The sequence below is a fragment of the Meleagris gallopavo genome, chromosome 7 (genome assembly GCF_905368555.1).
Source record: "Meleagris gallopavo chromosome 7, MGAL_WU_HG_1.1, whole genome shotgun sequence".
NCBI classification, from domain to species: Eukaryota; Metazoa; Chordata; class Aves; order Galliformes; family Phasianidae; genus Meleagris; species Meleagris gallopavo.
In genome coordinates this window covers 18,942,995-18,964,375 of record NC_139410.1, presented here as the reverse complement: position 1 = coordinate 18,964,375, position 21,381 = coordinate 18,942,995, and the positions used below count along the sequence as shown (strand labels likewise).

The 21,381-nt window shown below is 33.4% G+C and overlaps 1 protein-coding gene across 2 annotated transcripts in view; it reads right to left on the bottom strand.

The window, feature by feature from the left end:
- Positions 1-1,641: 1,641 nt before the first annotated feature.
- The window catches only part of LOC100544870 (sodium channel protein type 2 subunit alpha-like), a 58,496-nt gene continuing 38,756 nt past the window's right edge, over positions 1,642-21,381 (bottom strand). For both annotated transcript variants that reach the window (XM_085227766.1, XM_019617159.3), the window contains 10 exons: positions 14,610-14,727; positions 13,960-14,114; positions 13,088-13,261; positions 12,236-12,358; positions 11,665-11,946; positions 10,387-10,440; positions 9,467-9,608; positions 6,199-6,299; positions 5,557-5,827; positions 1,642-5,201 (listed from right to left, as the gene is read on the bottom strand). In XM_085227766.1, coding sequence (XP_085083892.1) covers positions 4,018-5,201; positions 5,557-5,827; positions 6,199-6,299; positions 9,467-9,608; positions 10,387-10,440; positions 11,665-11,946; positions 12,236-12,358; positions 13,088-13,261; positions 13,960-14,114; positions 14,610-14,727 — 2,604 coding nt within the window. In that variant the 3' untranslated portion in view covers positions 1,642-4,017. The remainder of the gene's footprint in view (positions 5,202-5,556; positions 5,828-6,198; positions 6,300-9,466; positions 9,609-10,386; positions 10,441-11,664; positions 11,947-12,235; positions 12,359-13,087; positions 13,262-13,959; positions 14,115-14,609; positions 14,728-21,381) is intronic.

The following is a 21,381-nucleotide window of genomic DNA, read 5'->3' as shown; positions in this document are numbered from 1 at the left end:
AAAAAAAAAAAAAAGAAATTAAAAATCCATTAATTGTTTGAAAAGCTAAAAGCCATTCCCTGCTTTAGTGACTGCAACACCTCTTTCTGTGGCAAAAGAGGCCATCAGTACCCAGATGATCTGGCAGGTGTTTGTGCCCTCTGCTGGATGCAATAAGGTTTAAATATAAATAATAATTATATAATTATATATACATTTACACTGTATATATATGTTTTATATGTATATATATACATTTTTATACATATATATATGTAATTGTTTTTGACGGCACCTTCATTCTGGAAAAATAGCTTGGATTAAATATATATATATTATATATATTATATATATTATATATATTATACATATAAACTTATTCAAGTAAATATTTTATATATATATATAATCTGAAAATATATTACTCTTTGCAAAGGAAAAGTTTAGAATTTGACTGCACAAATGTCACATAGACAGAAAAAGAAGGATAAAGACAACAAAAGTTTGAATAACTTCAGTTTGATTCTACTTTTAATAAAAATTAATATTGATTGTAAATTTCTAAGGTAAAATGGTTTTATAAATGACCTCATAAGCACCTCTGCAAACTACTGAATTTGTAGTAAAAATTTTTGAATAACTATTTCAGTCTTATTCCACGTGTTTGGTTTTTTTGTTGTTGTTGTTGTTTGTTTTTTTTGTAACTACCAACCTATCCATCACTGACTTAAAACATTTTTGTTCTTTAAACAGCAATTCAACAGTATAACCAAGAATTTTTACAGAACTTTGTATAGGTACTATTGGTAATTAGGATGTTAGAACAACAACTGTTCTATATTAAAACAGACAAGCCACCAGATCAAAGCTACAAAAAAAAAACAAAAAAACAAAAAAACATCCAGACTGTCCTTGAGAACCTTGAGGGTTTTGCTTTTTTTTTTTCTTAGCTCTCTAACCTAAGTATACAGCAGGTCTTCTTCATAACATGTAAAAAAGAAAACTGTATTAATTACCTCATACACGACTGCTTGCCCCACATCCTGCTACCTGTAACCTCCTGCCAGAGACTGCCTATCAGGCTCTGTAATTGCACTGAGTGCCTGAAGCCACCTGTGCTGTAGCCATAGCACCTCTAACAGGTCCTTCTCCATTCTCTTGGGAAGCACTGGGTTTCTTGAGGTGGATTGGGATTAAAGGGACTCTTATTACCTTCTGGGCTTATTCCTATGACAGAACACTCAGAGCTCCAACCTCAGGGTGAACAACATCTTACAGATCCACTGCTCAGCAGTACCTTTGAGACATCAAAAATTTGGACTTGGCTCAGGACAACACTCTAGGAGCTCTTCCTAGAAAATTAGTAAGAATCTGACAAAACTCGCACAGTTGCAATGAAATTCTTTCCTGAATTAAAATAATAATAATAAATAAATTTAAAAAAAAATAAAAACCTTTCAACCTTTCTGTTCAGGACAATATAGACATTTCAGTTTACCTAGATGGTGACAAGTTTATACTGATACAAGTCATCAAATAACATGTAATATAGATGTTCAGAACATATTGCTTCATCACTGAAGTTGTTCACTCTTAACTTTAATGATTACTTGCTGAACTGTATTAGTCTCCTACAATAAAAACCACAAAGACTAAAACAAATACATAAAAAAGTTATCTTTATTCTTCTGGGTTGTTAGCAATGTAGTTACAACATCCTGCATGCAATTTACCAGTACAGAAACCAGGTTCTGTAAAAGCAAAAGCCCATCTATAGTTTCTTTTGTAAGAGCTGGAAGGTATTCCACTGCCCATTACACAAGTTCACTATTCATTCTTATGAAGAAAGACTTTGAATAGCAAATTATATTTAAAGCACTACTACTGCAGGACGAATCCACAGGACAAGCAGGCAGTGTGAATAACACAGCAGAAAAACAAGGTTTCTATGACAAAAATTAACCTGAAAATTGATAGACAAGAGTATAACTTTAAAAGAAAACTTCCATCTTGTGTACAAGGAACTATCTACTGATCAGAAAAAGATCTATGCTGTTCACTTCTTTTAAAACTACCACTTACTAAAATCTGTTTTCATATAATTAGCAGAGAATTGCAATTGCCAATTCATATTGTATCTTATGTTCCCCTCCTAAAAAAACCAAAAAACTATTACAGATAGAAAGTAATAAACATTATTAACATAAAGATGTTTGTATTATCTTCTAATATGTATAAAATATAAAATAAATTTATTTGCAAAATAACATGAAGAGATCAATATATATATATTTTTATAGCCTCACATTTTAAGCAAGTTAAGCAGTATATTAATCATCTATTGTCTGTTTATTCACAGCATAATATTAATAAACTCAAAATCTATAATAGCAGCAAACTATTGCTTACTGTTGTGAGGAATGATGGTCTTGCTGAATAGTTTTTTCCTTTCTAACACTCACATGTCTTTCCATCTTAGACTTTAATAGCTGTAGAATAATAGCAGCAAGCATGCATCAGTTAAAGCTTCCCAATTATTTAGAGTATTACAGAATATATCATATAATTTACTGAAATATTAGAAGCCACACTTATGAGGGTACATTTTTAATGCAATAAATATAGTACTTAGGTCATTGTCTCCTTGTTCAAACAGGTACCACTGTGTAAAACAACTGACTAAGTAACAGAACAATTTTACCTAAGTAGGTTCTATAAGCTTTGATGTGAAAAAAGTCATTTAAACCACAGTGCAGAAAAAAGCTGATTCAAGTACATCATTTGGTCATCTCAGCCTTCTATGGAAGACTGCATTTCATAAAGTGGAAACCTGGCTAAAGTCCTATGGGGCTCAAAGTTACCTTCAACATACTTAGTTTATATCTTCAACATGATCAGCTTCTCAAAGTATGCTAATTTCAGCCTAATGTACAAACTAAGGCAATGTTTGTTCCAATAGGTATTTTGCTATCATTTTATACACGTAGCTTTGATTACTGTATTAAATAGGATTTATACACATGAAATGAAATTTGTAGAGACTGACATTGGAGTGAAGTATGGAAGTTGTTACAAGGTCTACATTCTTTCCTTAACTAAGTAAAATAAACCATCTTTTTTTTTTTTCCCCAGTGATTCCCTGGAGGCAAAAATTTGGTGTTTATAGCTACTCTATGATAAAATCCCATTTTAAACACTCATAAACTAAGAGTAATCTTGGACCCTGAAAGTAAACTAACTCTTTTTTACTAGTTCTGCATTTATCAAATAAGAAATTTTCTGTAGCATGATGTATTTAAATCATTCACTGAATAGGACTATGTGAAAAATGAAGAAAATATTAAACAAATATAGCAAAATCAAGAGAACAAATTACTAACCTCCTTTCTGTGAAAGTGATTCTCCTCCTGTTTTGTTTTCTGATAAATTATTTTTCTAAACTATATTCTTTATCATTTGCTGTTGATTTGATGTAGATTCTAAGGTCCAAGAGTCCAGACTCTCATTTTTCTGCTTTTAGAAGTGGTGGGTTGAAGAGGACAATGTTCACATTATGACACGGTAATTACCTAATTATGACATTGTGTTCCTCTGAATAAGCATTTATCTTCTTCCTCAACAGAGTACAATTACAAGTAATAGAATGTGAATTACAGCAAATGAGACCATCAAAGGAAAAGATACACATACATAGTAGATGAAACGCGCACAGTGGATACACATATTCCACAAACTTACTAGAAATGGTAATTTTGTACTCCATTAAGAGTTCACATAGTCCAAGTAAAATCTTTATGTCTCCTCTCTATTAGTGCCAGCTGGTAATAAAAACTATTCTTCTGGAATGTTTGTTTCCCTGCTACATACAGGGTTTGCTACCAAATGTCATTTTCTAGGTACAGGCACTGACAATAGCACTCGGTAAATAAGTAAAAACTTGTCATTTTGGCATAATCCTTCAACACAAGTATTATTGATAAAAATTTCATCTTCTGAGGCTTTAAACAGCCAGTGCTGCCCACTTCGTTATGTCTTCTTCTACTTTTTATTTCCTTTTCTGTCTTTCCCTTTGCCTTCTTTTTCTGATTTGTCATCTTCATATTTTTCCTTTTCTTGTTTTGTTACACTGTCATAGGAAGGTGGATATGTGGTGGATGCAGTCATATCTGTTTTTTCTGAAGTTGAATTTTCACTTAGCTTACCAAAAAGCATATAATTTTTGCTAAGTATATCAACCCCATCTTTGCGATACATATATGAGAGTTTCTTTACTGATCGTCTTAAAAGATAACATCTAAAGGCACGCTGAATAATAGTAGCAGACACTTCCTCCTGTTTCCGTTTTAATGTGGTTGTGATTGGTTCATAGGAGACTTTGGAAGGATTGGCTGCCATAAAACGGTCTTCCATCTGTACTCTGAGGGCATCCATCTCATCACTGTCCCCTAACACACGCTTTGTGAAAGCAAACAAGATGTCGAGGCAGTGAATTCTGTCACCGCTTACCATGGGCAGATCCATTGCAATCAGCTGGACTTTGTTTGGTTTTGGTATATTAAGAGGAGGATCCAGAGAAGCCGCAAAATCAGATAGTTTGCTGTATTCTATGAACTGTGTTGCATCTGGATCGTATTTTTCCCAGACTTCATAGAACATCTCAAAGTCATCTTCACCCAAGGGTTCAGCGCTTTCTTCAGTTGCAACACCAAAATTCTCCAGAATGACAGCAATGTACATGTTCACCACCACCAGAAAGGATATGATGATGTAGCTGACAAAGAAGAAAATCCCAACCGAAGGGTTGCCACAGTCACCTTTAACAGAGCTCCCTGGGTGAGCTTTGTTAGGGTCACAGTCCGGCTCCCCACTGTTAAGAATTGGGGCTAACAAGCCATTCCAGCCAGCAGATGTGGTAATTTGAAATAGGCAGATCATGCTGTTGCCAAATGTTTCAAAGTTGAACATGTCATCAATTCCAGCTTCCCTCTTGACGTAGGCAAAGTTGGACATGCCAAATATCGCATAGATAAACATGACCAAGAAGAGCAGCAGGCCAATGTTGAACAAAGCAGGAAGAGACATCATCAGAGCAAAAAGCAGAGTGCGGATTCCCTTTGCGCCTTTAATGAGACGCAGGATGCGACCTATTCTGGCAAGTCGGATGACTCGGAACAAAGTAGGGGACACAAAATACCTTTCAATCACCTTAGCTAAAAACATACCTGTGAAACATAAAACTAAAATTAGAAGAGTAACGTAACAGTAACATAAACTACAACACAGATTATGAACAAAGAACAAATCTATCTATGCAATTTCTGGAAAGTGTAATTGGAAGAAGAGTCAATAGATTTTATCAGCTATTTGTAATTTGAGCTTTTTTCCCCAATACTCTTAGGAAAAATTAGTATTATGATTGATACAGAATTATTGAGAAGGTACTACTCTGAAGTATGCCTCTCATTTCCTAAAAAATCAGGAGCAATGATAATTAAATATTCCTCTAATGTATAAAACTTTTCAAAGCATTCAATATATATATTACTATAATTCACTTGAAATGTAAGAATTTCTTACCTACTATTGAAAGGATAACAACCACAAAGTCAAAGATATTCCAGCCAACAGTGAAGTAATAGTAACGGAGTGAGAACAGTTTTAAGACACATTCTCCAGTGAAAAGGACAACAAAAACAAAGTTAATCCAGTATAAAATATTTTGCATAAGTTCACTCTGGTCATCTGTTTCTATCATCATGGTGACCATGTTAAGACAGATGAGGACCATAATGCCGATGTCAAATGCTTGTTTTGTTACAATATCAAACACCAAACCTTGCAATTTATTCTGGGGGGAGAAAAAAGAAAACGTGATAGTAGCCTGTATGTAATGAACATTCTTTTTTTTTCCTGTCTTTTTCTTTCTTACTCAAAATATACTCAAAAACCTAAAAGCACTCTTCAGTCACTTTTCTAGATTTCTGTTTCCCCCTCAAAACCCAACACATTTCTACTTCTTAAGATCCTCTGATTCTGTACTTCCCCAGGCAAAACATTTATGAGAGCATTTTCCTAAAGGATGCAAATATGAACAAATTTCAATTTAGAATGGAGAATTTCAATTAGGCCTAGATCATTTTAGAGTTGGAGGAGACTTTTGATAGTTAACGTACTGCTGTTACTCAATGTATACGACACAAGAATAGCACGTATTCTTACCGCTGGCCTAGGTATAGGTTTTTGTGGTTTCTTGGAACCTAACTTCTTCATTGCATTGTAGTATTTCTTTTGTTCTTCTGTCATAAAAATGTCCTGACCTCCTAGGTAAAATAAGAAAAATAAAAAAACAATTACAGCCAAGGCTTACATTCCATTAATACACAGTATTACAGAACATAATTTTTATGAACTATGCATTCATTCTCATAATACATTGCTATAAAAACCAAAATACAATAATCATATCAAAGATTATTAAAGTATCTCACAAACCTTGATGGAAAATCAAAACAAATTAAGGAATTGAAGTAAAAAAAAAAAAAAGGACTTCTGTTATTGAAAAAAATTCAGACACAAAGATAATTCAGTTAAATATGCATGAAAAAACTTGTAGAAATACATATTCTATAGCTAACACTGAACTCCACACTATAAAACAACGAAGCCAGAAATAAGTTTCAAAAGTAGAAATAGTCATTCAGAACTGATAGGTCATCATAAAGAACGTGTGTGGAAAAAAGAGATTACTGACATTACTTATTTTTCAGGATGTATGTTTTACCATGGGTGTACAGGTATCTCAGTTCAAATACCTGCTGCTGCAGTAGAACTACTTCCACAGTGAGTAGTATCTGGTGTTCGATTATCCCCTACACTGTGCAGAGAGCATCAATAAGCACTGGTATACTCTAAGTTTTCTTGTCTGAATTTAAGGTAAGCAATTCGAGTAAAATAATATCTAGATTGTTATGTGTAATACACATGAAAATATTTAGCAAAATTGTTTTTCTGACAAGTGACTTCCCTTCCATGCATTTGGTTTTACGTACAGGCATTCATTATGTCAAAGCATTTGGAAATGAATTTCAGTCTCAGATAAATCGGTGACTTTGTCAAAAAATAGTGTTGATCATATTCATAAAGTAATAATGTGAAGATGTGTTTGAGCCTTTCAGCTATGGCTACGTGCAGACATGAAGATTAGAAATCAAGAGAGTATGTTCTCTTCATAAACCACACATTAAAGTATAATTCAGTCATTAGAGACCATGGGTCCTGAAACTAAAACAAAAAGTGAATTTGCTGATTATGGCGGAAGAGTAATGGAAATCTATCAGCAGATTTTACTCAACAGGAATTTAAAAAAAAAAAAAACAACAAACCTACAAAGGAAGTGACATTGAACTGAGGACTACTACTGCTCTCTCACTTACATGCAATGTAATACCAAGCAAGAGTTAATATCGCTGTCTCAGTGTGCCATCCACTGGGAGAATAACTTACTCAAAGAGGCATAAACATTAATTCAACATTATAGTTGAAGACTTTAATGGTTATCAATTTGACAGCTAGTGGGATGCACACAGGGACCAAAGAAATCCACATAGTTTAATTACACAGAGAAAGTATATTCTAACATAAGGTCTTTCCCATATCACAACAACACTGCCCAAAACAAATAACTCATTGTGATGTTAAGGCAGAGCAAAGACAGGAATATTGTTGGTTAGCCACACACTGCATGGTCTATGCATTTCTATGAGCAAAGGTGCCTCTATAAATACAAAAGACAAGCCAGTAATGGTTACTAATTTGCTCTATTAAACTGAAGAGTAGCATGCAGATAGAACATTCCCCAGCCTGTTCAACTATTTTGGTGACAGAAGTTTAAAGGATGTACACAGATACCACACTGCCAGAAAGAAACCTTATGAACACTTCTCTGCCTTTTTGAGTCATAATGACTACAGTAGCCAGCATCTGCCAATGTACAACCATCTCCTTACTGGGCGTGGTAACCCCTGAACATAGAGACTGATAGAAATATCAACAGCATATATGTAACTTCCTAAGTCTTCCTCTCCCAGGATCAGAAGAAACAGACTCAACTTCCGCTTAAGTCCTGGAATCCTCTGATGTTATTCAAGGTGCCTGTGTGGGGGAAGAAACTCACTGAAGGATAAAGATAACATCAGTTTTATAACTACAAACTGTTTATATTATTTGGATAAGCACACAAAAGACTCAAAGGATCTGATGAAGCAATGTATGAAGCTACAAACTCCAATCTCAGGTGGTAGGTACTTTTCCAAGATTATCTTTGTGGGGAAAAAAAACAAACGTATACTGGTAGATAAAAAAATAATGGTCTGATTCCATGGGGGAGATATCACAAGCCATGCTGGGTGACCTCTATGGTATAGGCCAATCTCTCTTTCCTTCTGAAGGACTAAAGAGAAAAATGAAAAGAAAAACTGAATCAAAATAGAAGAGAAATCAGAATAAAAATAGCTCCTGTGCAACTATAAGGAAAACTAAAAAAGCGACACCAAAGCCCCTATCTGAGAAGCAGGTATTTCCATACGACTCATTGAGAATAATATCATACAACTACTTATGGGAAGAGAAAAGCATTGTGAAAGAGACAAAAAGTTAACCCATCTCAAAACACAAGTGAGAATATAAAGACAGTCATCAATGGGTAACACATTTCTTCATATTTTAGATTTCATAAAAGCTTTACTCTTTTTTTGTATAACATGAAAGAAAACATTCCACTGGATCTATTCAGCCATGATTATCTTGCAAATTTATCGTCAGGATTAGACTTAGCTTAACAGAGGGCGTCAAGAGATTAAGAGATGAAAAGAAGTGTTTGTAGATTTCTGCCTAGGATATATATGGAAACACCAGAATTTTCCAATGCAATATGTCTAGCAGTATCTTTATTTTAGCACAGTGAATGAAATTTGACAAATCACCTGAAATTGCAAGTGAGTCTATGAAATGCCTCTCTGATTCTTAGAAATTATGTTTTACTTTGCTATTATTTAGTGGCACTTTTTTTTTTTTTTTTTTGGTAAACAAGACTCCAGCACAATTCTGCTCCATTCATATACAGAAAAATAAGCCTACCATAGAAAACATTCAGAGTTTAGATAGCAAATAGAACTTAACTTGCCATCATAGGATGCGTTTTAATCTATTTTAATCCTTGTGGAATGAACCTATGCTCCTTTGAATAATAGAAACCATTTCAGCTGAGGGAAAAAAAATCCCCCACAAAACAGAACAAAACAAAAACAAAACAACCAAAAAACATCAATAATTTTCTCTCTCTTGCAAACTCATTAACAACTCAAGACAGTTAACCAGCACTCTTTATCTTCCTGAGCAATAATACTGAGCAATAGTTCCAAGATCTTTGTATAGATCTGCATAACACTTAAAGGCAATGAAGTATGAAGAAAATGAAACATGTTGACACTTATCTTCTTTTTTTGTTGGTTGAAGTTATCTATGATGACACCAATGAACAAGTTTAGGGTGAAAAAGGATCCAAAGATGATAAAGGCAACAAAGTAAAGATACATGTACAGGTTATACTCGTACATGGGCTGTTTCTCTACCTATGTAACACAGAAAAACAAAAATACATCACCACCAACAATAAAAACAAAGTATAGAATACTATAAGAAGAGAAGAAACAGAAGCTTTGTTTAGCCAGACAGCAACAAAGAAGGAGAATGGGTGCAGTGGAACAGTTATTTTTGGAGAACACCCTAAACTTGTTCAATCTTTGATCATGTAAATTTATTCAATATCTTGTATTGCATACAAATACTTGCAATTCCTCTCTAAGGTCATATATCGCTTACTAAATTTGAAAGAAGTATGCAAATCTCAAAAGTAATTCACTTGCTGTAGATTTTATACAAAAAGGAGCTAGAGAGACAAAAGATGCAAACAAATACCTGCATTAAAACAGGCAAAGTTCTGCCATTTTATTTTTTCAGATCATGGGAGTGTGTCTTTGAATTAGCTACTGCAGGTAGCTTTTTTTTTATTATTTTTGAGAACAGGAAAAATCCATTCTATACAACCTCAGTTATAAACATCCATATAAAACTAAATTTTACTAGTTACATTACTCAGTTTATATATGTATTAGTACTTCTATGCATACTTTACCTACTAAAAGTATATGCATTTAATTTCTGTAGAAATTAACTACTAATAATAACCAATAATATATTTAATAGGTCTAACTTTAGAAGCTATAAAGAAAAAAAAAAAATCAAGATTTTATGTTGTTTTTTCTTTTTTTAATATGTTACTTTATTTCAATTACCACTCAAGAAATAATCTGATTGGCTTAAAATTGGTAAATTTTACATTGCACTTACATCCCTAGAGTCAACAGCAGCATACATGATTTCCATCCATCCTTTAAATGTCGCCTAAAAACAAAGTTTATTAGTTTCCAACAGAGCTTCAAATAAGAAGAAACATCAAATATTTTAAGCATTCTGAACTACAAAACCTTTTTGCAATGTACTTGTACAAAAAAGTAGCAGTAAATGTTAAGGGATGGTGGTAAGAAATGAACTATTCAAAAAATTAATTTACTGTGGAATATTCCTTCTTAATAGATAAGCGCTGAACAGATTATAATCTTCATGAAAATTCATGTAAATTCTATGTGGAGAGAGTTGAAATAAATATCTGAGCATTCAAGAAAGACTGCAGTTTACAACAAAGTTCTCAGCTCTTAGAAATTTCTGACAACAGAAACTGGAGAATGTCACCACTGGTTGGCATTTTCAGACATAATATGTAAGTAATTCTAAAAGAAAGTCCAGAATGTAAGTAGTCCCAAGAAATCTTCTTAAATTATGCAATTGCTTAGTGCCATTTAGAAATACTACTACTTGTCCCTGGAGCAATCAGCTGCCAGCTTACTCGCATAACACTAACTACCCACTACCAGCTGGAGAGTTTAAAAGACAGAATAATGGCCAAGTACTTATGAACACAAATGTTTTCCCAGAAGCAGTTTGTCAAGTGAACCTGATTAAGAATGCAAGTTTCTGTCCTACTGCCTCCAATTTATACGTGTTGCAGGTGGAATGCAGCTATCAAGAATAACAGGAAGAACAGAAACAAAAAAAATGAATTTAAAATCATTTTCTTTCATCTCTTTATTTCCATATCAATAGTGAAATGTGTAATTGACATGGAGATACCCACAATATCATTATTTGAATAAGCCCTACCCAGTGTATCTGAGTATGATGCTAAAAATCTGCATCAACTTGCCTTAACACCTTAATGGATCAAGCAAATAATTTTTAAAAAATCCCAGTTTTTTTGTTTTGTTTTTTTTGGAGAAGGGGGATGGGGAAGGAGAGATGACATTTTTACATTTTTTATTTCTATAGAATTGGAAAATGAGTAGCTGGATGCAAAGGAACCTTATGTTTATTTGGAAGATATTAGATATTTGTCTTCTTCCAAAACATCTATAGGATCTATGAGATTGTTACCATAATCAATACTAAATAGCTTCATAGAACAAAAATACTTTATGTATATATTGTAAAATAACACTGAAAATTATGGAATTAAATGCTACTGCTACACAACTTTAAGCTGGAAAAATTTATCCAAATTTATACACTTACTACTTGAAGCAGAGAAAGATAACCAGCTCCAACATTATCAAAGTTTACTTTCACATTTTTCCATTGAACATCTGATGCAGTGCTCCTATGATTTTCACACATAGTTTTGTTATCAACTTCATCTGGTTTGAATTGAATTCCAGTTGTGGTGTTAACACAGTAAAAGAACTTGCCAGCAAACAGATTTACTCCCATGATGCTGAAAATTAGCCAGAATGTAAGACAAACCAGAAGCACATTCATTATGGATGGGATTGCTCCAGTAAGAGCATTCACAACCACCTAGTGAACAAACATAGAAAAAAAACTTTAGAAACTATATGCTTACATTTATACCTAAATATCTGTGATCAAGTTGTTTTTTTTTTTTTCCTGAAATAAAAGATGTAAGTAAAACATCAAAATATATTGAAATAATGCATAGAAAAAAAGGAAAAACATAAGAGTCATACACTACTGTTTGCCTTGCTACTGCACATGCAGTTCAGTGTTTCTCAGTGATTTAATAGTTTATTACGACATTTTTATGAAATTGTTTTGCACATTATTACATGATCTCCTTTTTACTTACCCTCATTCCTTCGAAGCGTGACAAAGCTCTTAGAGGTCTCAAAGCCCTTAATGTTCGGAGAGATTTAATTGCACCAAGTTCTGAGAAACCGAGAGCATTAGCTACTAAGCTAACTAAGGAGACCTAGAAGAAAAAAAAAAAATTTTTTTTTTTTCAAGTATCCTCACAATAAAAATGTAATGCCTAGCAGGAAGATAAATTTGATCTGGATATCGGGGGAGAAAAAAAAGGGAATATAAAGTTGTCTGTAAAATTCAGAATAATTTAAACAAAAAATGTTAAGTCTTGCAACCTAGTAAACAATAGTAAGTACTGTACTAGTCAAAATGAAGAATGCTGATTCACAACTTTTTGAAGTGATGCATTTGGCCATAATTACTCTCTGTTTTCCTCAAACCTTTTAATTGTTGCCTCCTTGCCCTCCCATTCGTCTTTTAATGTCTTCATGACATCCCAATCTTCACAGTGCTTCACCAGTAAGTCATTAAGCCCAGAATCAGCTGTCCTACTCCAACCTACGTGCTCCCTCAATCTCCCTTCTGTGTTTGCTTCCTCCTTGCTCTGTTAATGAATACAGAAGACTGAAATCCTTTCAGATAATACACCTCACTGATTGGGACCCAAAACAGCAAGACGGAGACTAAAGAGATGGAGTTAACAATAACATATAAATGAAGTAGTATTTAATTACTCATTTCATAATTACAATGGAAACTCATTCATCAATATATCATTCTCTTATTTTTAACTCAATTTGTATTCTTCACTGCATATTTACATATCAAATTGGAGTTGCATGAAATGATCAGGCTATACACCAGAAATAGGTTACAGAGAGACAATAATACCTACATCAACAATCAAGAAGTCCAGCCAGCACCAGGCATTAGTGAAGTAAGTTTGAAAACCATACGCCACCCATTTTAGCACCATTTCCAGAATAAAGATGTAAGTGAAGATTTTATCAGCATAGTCCAGTATGACCTTGATAGTCTTGCGCTGTTCAATATATATATCTTCAAAAGCCTGTAAAAAACGGATTGCATGTAAGTCAGATATTAATAGGACTTTGGAAACTAAGAAGCCATAAGAACTCATGAAAAAAAGGCAAAGAAAAATTGCTTTTTCAACTTTTTGTTTTTTTTTTTTATCTTGAAAAGCCAGCATAAGCAGAGACAAAGTGCATAAGTTTTAGAATTTATTATCTCCTGATAATGGGATTACAATATAATGAGTAAAGTTGACAAACAAGTTTTTTAAAAAATTTGATTAATAGTCAACATGGAATTACAACCTGTCACTCTGATAAGCCCTCAAAGAGAAGGCAGTCTCCCAATGATAATAAATACAAACAACAGAAGAGAAAAATAAGAGAACGTGAACAAATCAGTATTCATACTGCTTTTGAAGACAATCTTAATTTACAGTTGAATAACTGTTCCAGTTATTGTTCTAATTTTCTCAACAAGATTTTAAGTGTAATCCTCTTGATAAGCACCCTTTCACACATGTATCATCTTGTATTCATCATAACTGACCTGCAGAAGGTTATTTGACAACAGAATTTTAATGATTTTATATGCACTGGGAAAATATTCTGGGAACTTAGTTCCAAGCTCTCTTTTTAATCAACTCTGTTTTTCCTTAGTGAACATAAATATGTTTTAACATATGTTTAAACATTCCTTATAGACACAGTTTCTATGGGTGTATATTCTACTTACCAGAGTACCACTGCTGAGAAGAATCATGAAGACAATGAATGTTTCAAACCAGTTGTGTTCTACTATCCTGTAGCAAGTTTTTCTAAGGTTCCACCAAATTATTCCTCTTCTGCTTTCCATATTACATCTACAGCATTTAAACTTCTGTATACAGCCTAACAATACAATGACAAGCCATTATAAGGTTTTTGAATAGAATCCTTAGAGTTAGAAGGGACCTTTAAAGGTCATCTTCTCCAGCTCCCCTGCAATGAACAGGGACATCCACATTTAGATCAAGTTGCTAAGAGCCTGGTCCAGCTTTGCCTTGAAAGTCTTCAGGGACGGAGCATATACCACCTCTTTGTGCAAACTCTTCCAATTTCTCACCACCCTCACTGTAATTTCTTTTTCCTTATACCCAACCTAAGTCTCCCCTCTTTAAGATTGAAATGATTTCTCCTTGTTCTATCACCACAGATCCTGCTAAAAGTCTGTCCCCTTCTTTCCTGCAGCTCCGTTTTTTTGCCCCTCCGAAAGGCAGAATTAATCACATTCTAAGATTTAAATCAGGATCTGGAGCTGCACTGGCAAAAAAGCTTCCTTGAACTGCAAATGCTTGTTTCCAACAACTCAAATGCAATTGCTAACTCCAAATTTCATTTTCATACCTTCTGTAAAACATGTCTGTAGCTCTGCTGCTTTTTCTGGTTCGGTTTCAGCTTTTTCTTCTCCGAAGAGAGCCAAATTAACTGTACTTCCTTCAGATGAGCTGGAAAGATTTATCTTCTGAAAATAAAAGTCCATAGTAGGAGTTATACTTAAATATTATTTATATTTTTAGAACTGAAATTAATATTAAGCATGCAACACACTATCAGTAAGAACAACACTTGTCACACCAACATCCACATATAGCAGTCAATGCTGTTGAAATGTGCATAAATCATGTCCTTTCTACCAGCAGATAGTAGTATTATGCAGTATTTCACTGAATTCCAGAAATTCCGGAATTATAATGCAATGTTAGAATTCCTCAAAAGTAACTACAAACAAGTACATTTTTAAATACTTTTTTTTTTTTTTTTGGTCCACTATTTTCTTTCTATATTTTATCTATGTCTCTACATTTTAAAATCAATATGAATTATACTGTATGCTTCAGATAATATATGTTGGTAACTGCTTTCATCATAGCAATCTCCTCAACCTTGACAGCAAAGTTCTTGATAGTGCAAGCTAACTAATTCTGGCATGTGACAAATTTGCAATAAAATCTGGTTGCCATTGATTAATAAATATTAATACACTTGCATTCTTTTTGTTTTAACATAATGATTGTTATGTAGATTGGAAAATGCTTAAGTAAAATCCAGGATTAATACAAAATCCTGTTTCAGATTTGAACATGAATTTGAACATTTCCCTAACATATTTGTAAAATGAATTATGCATGCTGTATCTTAACATATAGTTATCACTACAACATGAACACTTATGTGTTTTTCAAACGTACTCAAAAGTTTTGAATAGGAAAAAAGTATGACCAATACATTTCAACTGGCATTAATATGCATTTATGCAGTCTTTTTTTTTTTTTTTTGTCAATGCACATATGTATTACATTGTGCATTCTGAAACTACCTGTTACTCTGGTACGCATACCTGTACAGTAAACACCTTGAAAGAAAAGGTTGTATATTTTTAAATAATTGCAATAGTACTAAAACAAATGCTAGTAAAAGCAGAAGCTCAATTTTATTTTTTATCGTGTAATATCCATGTACCTTGCACTCAGTCCATAGTCTGGAGATTTTAAACAAAGAATGCGGTGTCCTTTACACCTGATCTAGGTATGAGTACCAAACTAAGTCTAAGTAGTTTTTGTCACGGCATTCTCTGACATTTTGTGATCTCATTATGAAAAGTACATAATGTCAGACACAGATTCACTGAAACACAAGTAAATGTTTGTAGGGAATGATGTAAGCACACTTTGTAAAACAGTCTGAATTTTGTACAATTTACATCACTTTCATGAATTTGCTAGACTGACACAATTAACAGGTATTTAAAATAGCAGACAAGTTAAACTACTTACACCTCATTTTCAAAATGAGTGAGAACAAAACTTTTAATGAAGGAAAAGTCTACTTTTTATATACATACATGTTTGTGAAAGAAGGTAGAGACTATTTAATAAGAGAAACTAATTCAGTGTTCTGTATTAACTTTTATTAAAAATAATTTGATAATATTTCTTATTTTGCAGCTAGTTTAAAAATGATCTGAAATAGAACTTCAAAGTTAATCACGTTTAATGTAAACATCTCTATTCATTTTTAGAAGCATTAATTTTAAAATACAAATATTCACAGCAAATCTTTTCCCAGTCGCTAATCCTACTGAATCTGAGAAGAGCATTATAAATGCATTATTTTATTAATATTCTGCTTTCATCATTCCATGACATAGCTAATATTTTACAAAATGCTGCAGCAGTGGTGGAAAAACTGAATTTATGAGCTGAATTATAAAACACAAAAATAATTACACATCTTTTTTTTTTTTTTTTTTAACAGTAAGGAAGTTTTGTGTCATATTGCTAGTAGAAATTACAAAAAACACTCAGTGCTCTGGGACATCTGAACTGTGAGCTAATTAATATACCCTTCTAAACAGATGATATGAATTCAAGTGAAAGAATACAGATTTTTAAGTGTTACAAACAGTAATGGAAGAACAACTGTAAAAATAAAAGAAACTGAAAAGAATCATAGAATCACAAGGTTGGAGAGGACCTACAAGATCATCTAGTCCAACCATCCTCCTATCACTATTACTACCCACTAAGCTACTAAAACACAGTAGCTACCATCTTGTAGCACCTTATCCAGACGCCTCTTGAATACAACCAGAGAGGGCAACTCCACCACCTCCTTGAGCAGGCCATTCCAGTGCCTGACTACTCCTTAAGAGAAAAAGTTTTTCCTTGTGTCTAATCTAAATCTCCTCTGGCGCAATGTGGTTAGAACAAGAAGTTAGGTATCTCATTTCTTACATAGTAGAAAAATCAGAGATTACAGAGTACTTTTTTAGCTTCAAACAAAAATATTTTTGACTCTAGGGGAAAACTGGAAGCTCTATGAACTATTCTAACACAAAAGATAGCTGGCCTGGTTCACTTTTTCTTCTAAGATATAAGTTATAATCCCGGCCTTGAAGAGTAACAGGTTTAATCAAGCTCCAGCTGCCTTCTTTATGTGACATACAAACATTTTTCACTCATATCAAACAACATCACCACCACCAAAACTGGCAGTAAAAAAAAAAGAAATATGTACAGAAAACTTCCTTGTTTTGACTAAATTCGACATGGTTATATTCTTTGCTAAGCACGAAGTTTGCAGAGATTCAACAGATTGTGAATACTCCAGTGGGAGGAGTTTTAGGAGAGATAGTTTGTACTTCACCTTTGAGAACATTTAGCTGCCGTTCAGAGCATACCAAACTAAGTTAAGACGGCCTCACTGGTTATACACTAAACAGTGGATTGAATGGATTAACAATGTACTCAAAAGTTGGTTAGGTGACTAGGCTTGCAGATCAGAAGCTAAAACATTTTTGCTCATTAATATAATATTTCCCTCATTAATACTTTTTTTTTTTTTCTTTTTAAGATGGAAGTATTACTGTTGGCAGTGAAAAGTTACTCAGATTTTGAGTACATTTATTTCCAAATGCAAAAACCTACTGTAGTGGTATAAGTTCAATATCTGGAGCTCAGGATTTCTTTCTTTCTTTTAGGAAACTGAAGGTATAATGGCACAAATACAATAATATTGACATTAAATTATCCTGCTGAAGCCACTTTTGATTGCTTGAGGTAATTAGTAAAGGATAAATTTGTAGTGAGCATCATCTTAAATATAACGAATGAAAGCATGGAAAATTGCAGATGATGAATTTACCAAAAAAAAACTCCACAACGAGACCAAATAATAATTAGCTCACTGACCATTCACATGGTGCAACCTACCACACATCAACTTATAAATAGTTCGATTTTTAATGTTCAAATAGTAAGGGAAAATCCAATATAGTTCTCTAATGTTAAAGCAAAGAGCAAATGTACCATTAACACAGCTGTTAATGACAGAAATAAAAAGGAAAAAAAACCTGTAACGTATAAATGAAAAAATAAATAAATGCCTAAAAGAGAGAAATGAGAAAATAAATTACTAGTGTTGCTTAAAAGAAGGAAGACAAAAGAATGAGCGAACAGTTCACAAATCTCTACTAGTTAAAAGACAATTGTTGGTAACAGCCCTCTTGAGAGGACTAGATGGGGCCCTGGGCAACCTGGTATAGTATTAAATGGGGAGGTTGGTGGCCCTGCTGGTGGCAAAGGGGTTGGAGATTCATGATTCTTGAGGTCCCTTCCAACTCAGGATTCTGTATTTCTGTGTGTTATAAATATTACTATGTAGAAATGCAACAGAAACTCTTAGCAAACCTGTTACACCACCTTCACTCCATAAATTGTGTATTTCCTTGCTTAATCTATTTTGAGCAGGAAATACCTCATTATTCCATCTACCCTGACTGTTCCCTCAGTATGTAGTATGTTAGTAATAATAAGGTGATATGAGCTTCAAATAAAAATTCAAGAATTTTCAATTAAAATATCCTAAGCCCTTGGTTTGCTATTCCACATGCTGTTCTACACCTGTCCAAATTCATGGCAGAAGGAGCTTGAAACCAGAGCAGGGTCACATAAACAATATCCACCAAATCTGAATCATCACTCCATACGTAGCACCAGTAGAATGCCACACTAATGGCTTCTCCTCTCCCATTTAAGCACCTTTTCTAAAATGGTTAGAAAAATTGTTAGGAAGATATTTTCCCATTCCATCTCCCTGAACAGCTTGCAAGCCCAAGGCACAAAAGTGAGACCTGAAATACTTCTAATATATAATACAGCATAAAAGAATACATGAGAGAGAACGTGGGATACTACAACAAAATCACATTAACAACAACAAAAAAAAACTACATGGAAAATGATCCCTAAATGTTAAGTGCAAATTCCCACGTATTCAGAAGAGATAATCAGGGACAGGAAATATGTAACTGATCCAATTAATGTTTGTTTCATAGTTTTTGAGTTCCTGAGTTTAGAGTTTTGTGAGGGTATTATTTGCTACCTTGTTTTTAAAAACAATTGTCTTAATTGTAGCCCTATTCTTTATTTTCATATTTTTTTTTAGTTTTTTTTTTGCTCATCTTTCTCATTTTTAATTTTTTAGAAAAGCCTAGATTGATTTAGACATCTAAATCCTAAATTCATTTTTTGTGTCTTTAAAAGTACAACTGAACTAAATTCACAATGAAACAATTATTTATGATTAAAAGCTACTATGATATGAAATACTAACTTCCAGTGTTAGGCACACATAAATTTCATGAGCAGAATATAACTACATTGTAACAACTACATTCAAAAGGAGTATGCAAAATAATAATAATAAGAAGAAACTTGTTCCCAGGACTTGATTGTTCCCAGGAGTATATCTTTCATTCTGTTATTTTAGCTTCTCCTAAATGAAAAACTGCAGTATAAATGAAGAAAAAAAAAAAAAAAAACAAAAAAAAAACCCTACCATTTTGAATAAATAGGAGACAATTTATATTGAAAGTTATAAACATTTTAGCATACACGTAACTGTAACATTAAAGAAGATCATTAGGCATTGGGCAAATGAACACAATCACGAAATGTTTGTAACTACATGACAATTAAAAACATGATTCAACAGATGAACAGAACAAATGAAGATTACCTTTCCATTTTCTTAAAGCCACAGGCTGCTAATCATTTTAGACCCTGAACAGTCTTGACATCAATTCAGTTAACAATAATTAAAGCCTACAAAGCATGCAGCTTATGCAACAGAAGTAGTACAGAAAATATCAAAGATGTAACGAGGACAGAGGAACATGTTGGGGCTCCCCCCAATCATGCTGTGATGCGAGTCATGGGACTCAGTGGCTGTGCATGTTTCCACTACACTGCAATGGATGGGGAAAAATATATTGCAACTGAGCAGCATGCAGGCCAGTCAATCTCAATAGTGATCGTATATATGTATGATTCTTTTAGATAACCTGTGTAAACGTGCTGACACGTTGCTCTGCCTGGTTAAAAAGCACCAGAGCTGCATTCTTGACTGATCCAGCTTGATTTTATTCCTGTGAGAAGAATGGTACGCAATGAAGTTAAAACACGGTACCCTTTGTGTTGTTTGAGTTCCGGAAACAATAGAAGTATGGATTGATACTCGTTTAAATATGTGCTTTCCAGACATATTACACATTTTCAAAACATAACATTTATTACTGTTGCTTAGAGCTTCAGGAATATCCAAGGACATACTGAAAAAGATAAAATTAGCAGAATAGCTATGGCTCATAGGTTTAACTTTGGCCTGAAATGTAAAGAAAAGTTATTCTTAATCTTTACTACATGCTAAATGTGTATCTAGGATACACTTTCAGAAAGAAGCCATGTGACAAAAGAAAACAAAACAGAATTCAATTCTGTTGGGTCAAACATGAAAACTTCTAGGTAAATAATATCATCAATAGTCTATGGATTTATGGTGCATTATGGATTGCAATAGACCTTGTTAATCAGTTCTTAAATACGGAACAGTTAAGATCCAGGTGCCTTCAGCTTCTGCATAATTTACATATAAGATGTAGATTTAACAGTTATCAAGCAGAAGAATTCCTGAATTCATCAGACATTCCTTCCCTAAAACCAGGATATTTTCAAACATACAAAGGCCAGCTTTCTTCATTTTGATTAACAGTAAATAAAAGATGTAGCAGCTATTTCACAGACATTATAGCTTCCCTACAATGCAAAACTAATACCATAAAACAAGTTATGAGTATATGTTCGTTTTTAAGAGGTCTCTTGTTAATTTAAGGTCTTCTCAGCTGAGAGGTCAACATAGCGCATTGAGAAACAGAATCTCCAAAAAGCAGATGGACAAAATCAGGCGTTCACTACTTCAATAGCTTTTTTCCTGACAAATGCAGTAAAGTTACTCACTGTATTCTACAATAAAAGAAACACCTTAAGAGTCACTTTATTACACCTTTCAAATTAAATTTAATTAGACTTGGCTGCAACAAACTCATTTCTAAAACGAGTTGAAAAGAATAAGGGCAAATTCAATGCCAACTTAAAACAAACACACAAACCAAGAAAAAAATAAAAACACCCAAAACACCAAAAACAAAACAATCCAGACACACCAATCTAGACTGGAGTAGGGATGTCTGCATCAGTAGTGACAGTCCTAAAGCTGCCCCAGTTTAAGGTAAAGCAGATGTCTTTGAAGTGGCTGCTGCAAAATTCCCATCAACAAA